Source organism: Pholis gunnellus (genome assembly GCF_910591455.1).
Source record: "Pholis gunnellus genome assembly, chromosome: 9".
NCBI classification, from domain to species: Eukaryota; Metazoa; Chordata; class Actinopteri; order Perciformes; family Pholidae; genus Pholis; species Pholis gunnellus.
Window position 1 is genome coordinate 4,279,608 of NC_136535.1, and position 3,998 is coordinate 4,283,605.

The window sequence follows — 3,998 nt, forward strand, 5'->3', positions numbered from 1 at the left end:
CATAACACACACTGGACTGAGAACCAAGAAACAGCACTTTGCCTGAAATATAACGAGCTACAGTTCTAAATCAGTCAAATTCATTTTTATATTTGTCAGGATTCCTGTCTGAACCATTGTGTGTTAACCTCTGTGTTCCCCCAATCTCCTCTCCTCATTCCCCTGTTTGTTATTGTACGTCATGTGCTCGGTGTTTGTTTTCTTGGACCTGCCTCCAGACAATTTCCATGGCCACACCCCTGATTGGCACCCAGCTGCGGACAATCTGGATCATTACCAGCTGATCCTGATTCCACTGATCACCGCCTGACTGCTTATCAACCCTGGCCCTGCAGGCCTGGGTTGTCAGTCCGTTTCGTCTTCTGCCTCGGTAGTCTCACCTCTGTTCCGTGAATTATCTGTTGATGTTTCCTTGGACTAACTTCCTTCCTCTCCACTACGTTGTAGAATATTCGCTGTTCTGCCTGGCCTCCGGTTTCGAACCACGGGACCTCACACCGTCGATCTGCCTGCCTCCGGTGTCGAACCTAGTGATGGGACGATGATACCTCAAGGAGTGTATTGACACACTAAACAAACTGTGTCGGCACTGTATTGATACTGTGTTGGTCACCCAATAGTGACCCCTGCAGTAGTTATAAAATCATTGCAGGTAAAGAAAGTCCTTGTTCGTGTAAATGCTAAAACTGAGTTGGTATGTAAAATATAGCAAATTAGAGTAAAAATTCAGAGTTACAATTTTGTAACTTATGTGCACATTTGTCAACTTAACTGTTAAATCATATGAAATAAAAGACAAAAAAGTGATCAGTTCATGAATTTTTATTGAGAAACAAAAGTTTTTCGAGTGTCTTTGCTCCAAGGCGATTTCTCCTCTTACACACCAGCTCCCCAGCCTTGGAAAATACTCTTTCGCATGGTACAGACGATGATGGTGTGCAGAGAGTTTTAAGTGCAAGTTGATGAAGATGTGGGTATATGTTCTGGTTCCATTTCCAATATTGCAAAGGATCTTGGTTTCTGGGTGTGTTTGTTTCTGCCAGGTAGCGTTGGACTTCAATAATGGAGTCAGCTGTTGCGTTCCTCGTCTTCTGGGTCTCTGCAACCTCCATATCGAAAGTCTTCCAGAGATTGTGCCCTAAAAAAATAGTCAATCATTACTTCATTATCACATGATAAATCATATCACAAAGTGCCACAAAAATGTATTTTCATACCTGAACTGGGTTCTGACCCATGTGAAGAGCTAGGCTCTCCTTCTCTTGGGTCAGGCTCTTGGCTCCTCATTTCTTCTGCACATTCTGACTGCAGTCTCTTCACCGCTTCACTTGCCTTTTGCTGACTAACAAATCCATTCTTTTTAAATCTGGGATCTAACAGAGTTGCCAGAGTCATCACACTGAGAGATTCTATGCCGCAAATAGCGTCAGTTAGCCGCTTCCTCAGGTTTTCAGCCAGTTGCTGAGCAGCTGTTTGTGTCACTGTTGTGGCCTGACGTTGAAGCTCAATGTGGAGCATTCTCATCATGGGAATGACCTTCGACCCAGAGACCCTTTTTTCCTCAGACAGTTCTCTTGTAGCTTGGTCAAAAGGAACAAGAACCCTGAGCATCTCTTCAATGATCTGACATTCTTCTGGAGTCAGTGGAGTGATGCCAGGTTTTAATAAGGCCAGTGACACCCAGACTGCCTCCTTCTGCTCAGTCATTCTTTCAAACATTTGGTAGGTACTGTTCCATCGTGTTGGCACCTCGTTTATTAATTTATGGCCCGGTGTTCCCAGCTGTTGCTGTATTTGAGTGAGCTTCTCTTTAGCAGTCACGCTCGATCGAAAGTATGTCACAATGTGTCGTGTTTTGTTGCGTATTTCAGTCATTGTTGGGATTTGATCACATGATTTTCTCACAATTAAATTCAGGGAATGGGCTATACAAATGGTATGCCGTATTTGCAGCATTCGAGCACATGCAGTCATGTTTGCTGCTGCATCAGTGACAAGACACCTGACCTTTCCTGCTATGCCCCACTCCTCCATGAGGCTCCTTTTAACCGTGGCAATGTTTTCTGCAGTGTGTTTCTGAGGAAAATGCTGCACTGCCAAGACTGATGAATGGAGTTCATGGCTTTCTTTGTCCACATAGTGGCCAGTAACAGCTAGATATGCCTCCATATTCATGGACGTCCACATATCAGCTGTTAAAGTAACAGCAACAGCACTCTGGAGGTCCTTTTTGGTTTTCTCCTTCTCCTCCTCATATCTCTGGCTCACCAAGTCCTTGATGGTCTGAAAATAACCATACAAATACTGTTACACCAATAAAATATAGTTATATAGTTAGTACAAACATATAATTAAAATTCTTAAACATACCTTCCTGCTGGGTAGAGCATACGAGGGTACAATAAGCTTCAGGAGCTCCCTGAATCCCTCATTTTCAACAAAGCTGAGTGGCTGACAGTCTTTGATGATCATATTGACCACTGCCTCATCCACTGCTTGCTTGTTAGGAACTGCAAGCCAAAAGGAACTATTTTGTCAAAAGCTTAATAAAAGGACTGTAATTCTTACAAACAATATCAAATAGACATAAGACGACATGGTGGTGTAGTGGTTAGCACTGTCGCCTCACAGCAAGAGGGTTGGAGGTTCGATACCAGGCCTGGAGCCTGTCGTTTTGCATGCATGTTTTTTTTTAGCACAATTTTTAGAGAGAATTTTAACATACCTGGGGTACTCTCACGAGTATCTGCCAATTCTTCATTGCCATGCCGAGCTCTATAATGCCTCAGCATTGATGAAGTGCTCTTATTGATATAAGATAGCTCTGTGGAGCAGAGCCGACACTTCACCTACAATAACATAAAAAGTTAATTTATCTGAAAACAATTCAAACCTCTTACCAGAACATTGCATTCACTTGTTAAACAAAATAGACACCCTATCTCATGATTACGAGATCAGGATCTCATAATTACATGATGACATGAATAAAGCAACTGTAAGGCTCTTTAACTGACTATCATATGAATCACAGGTCATTCACTTGATAAACTGATAAAGTGATTGCAATGCGCCACCGTAAAAAATAGTATATAAAGGAGAAAAAGATTTACCTTGTTTGGCGTCACGAGATCAAAATTATTCCACACCGGGGAAAACTTCCTAGGACGATCCATGATCAAGCAAAACTCCATCCGACAAACCCACGACATGTTGATACAGTTTGTTTCCTGATAAACACACTTTGGCGCGGCACATCCAAACGACACAGTTCCTGTATCGGTCACGTGATTCTTTCTTAAAGCAATACACGCACCGATACGAGGTTTCCCTCTTGAGCTCTCGGCACAGTGCTGATGCACCAGTGTCGCTCGTCCCATCGCTAGTCGAACCACGGGACCTCACACCGTCGATCTGCCTGCCTCCGGTGTCGAACCACGGGACCTCACACCGTCGATCTGCCTGCCTCCGGTGTCGAACCACGGGACCTCACACCGTCGATCTGCCTGCCTCCGGTGTTGAACCACGGGATCTCACACCGTCTATCTGCCTGCCCTCCGGTGTCGTGCCACGGGACACACATCATCGATTTGGCTACCTGTGTCGGACCACGGGCTCCACACATCCTCCTTTAAATACTGGTGAAATAAAATCTGTTTTGCCAGACTCTGTCTCCTGTGGTCTTGCTATTGGGTCCTCATCTTGACCTCCCGTGACAATATTATACTTAAACCAGAAACTGTCTGATCAAAAGATGATGAATTTGATCTATTAGTAGTTGGTGCTATGGACACATTTCGGTTGTTACCAAAACATGTTTTAACCCTCTATGGCATGACTTTATTTTTGTGGCGAAAAAATATTTCATCCCATTTTTTGGTAGCTTGGGGGTCGTTGATAAAATATCCATCATAAAATGTGTGTGTGCTTGTGTTTGAGTCCGTGTTTGTGTGGGTTATTGTTTAAATCAGTGTTTCTCTTTTTGACAAAGAACACAT

The 3,998-nt window shown here is 43.5% G+C and overlaps 1 protein-coding gene across 1 annotated transcript; it reads right to left on the minus strand.

The window, feature by feature from the left end:
• Positions 1 to 807: 807 nt before the first annotated feature.
• Positions 808 to 3,220, minus strand: LOC306700641 (zinc finger BED domain-containing protein 4-like). The gene is made up of 5 exons (XM_079165714.1): positions 3,114 to 3,220; positions 2,726 to 2,849; positions 2,371 to 2,510; positions 1,218 to 2,283; positions 808 to 1,138 (listed from the first exon to the last, which is right to left on the minus strand). The coding sequence occupies exons 1-5, from the start codon at positions 3,210 to 3,212 to the stop codon at positions 813 to 815; spliced, it is 1,755 nt and encodes a 584-aa protein (XP_079021840.1). The 5' UTR covers positions 3,213 to 3,220; the 3' UTR covers positions 808 to 812.
• Between the last annotated feature and the right edge of the window lie 778 nt (positions 3,221 to 3,998).

Coding starts and splice junctions, on each gene's coding strand:
- LOC306700641 (XM_079165714.1), bottom strand. CDS start 3,212: ATGTCGTGGGTTTGTCGGATGGAGTTTTGCTTGATCATGGATCGTCCT. Junction 2,284..2,370: donor ATGCTCTACCCAGCAGGAAG/GTATGTTTAAGA, acceptor GGTTATTTTCAG/ACCATCAAGGACTTGGTGAG. Junction 1,139..1,217: donor TGGGTCAGAACCCAGTTCAG/GTATGAAAATAC, acceptor CTATTTTTTTAG/GGCACAATCTCTGGAAGACT.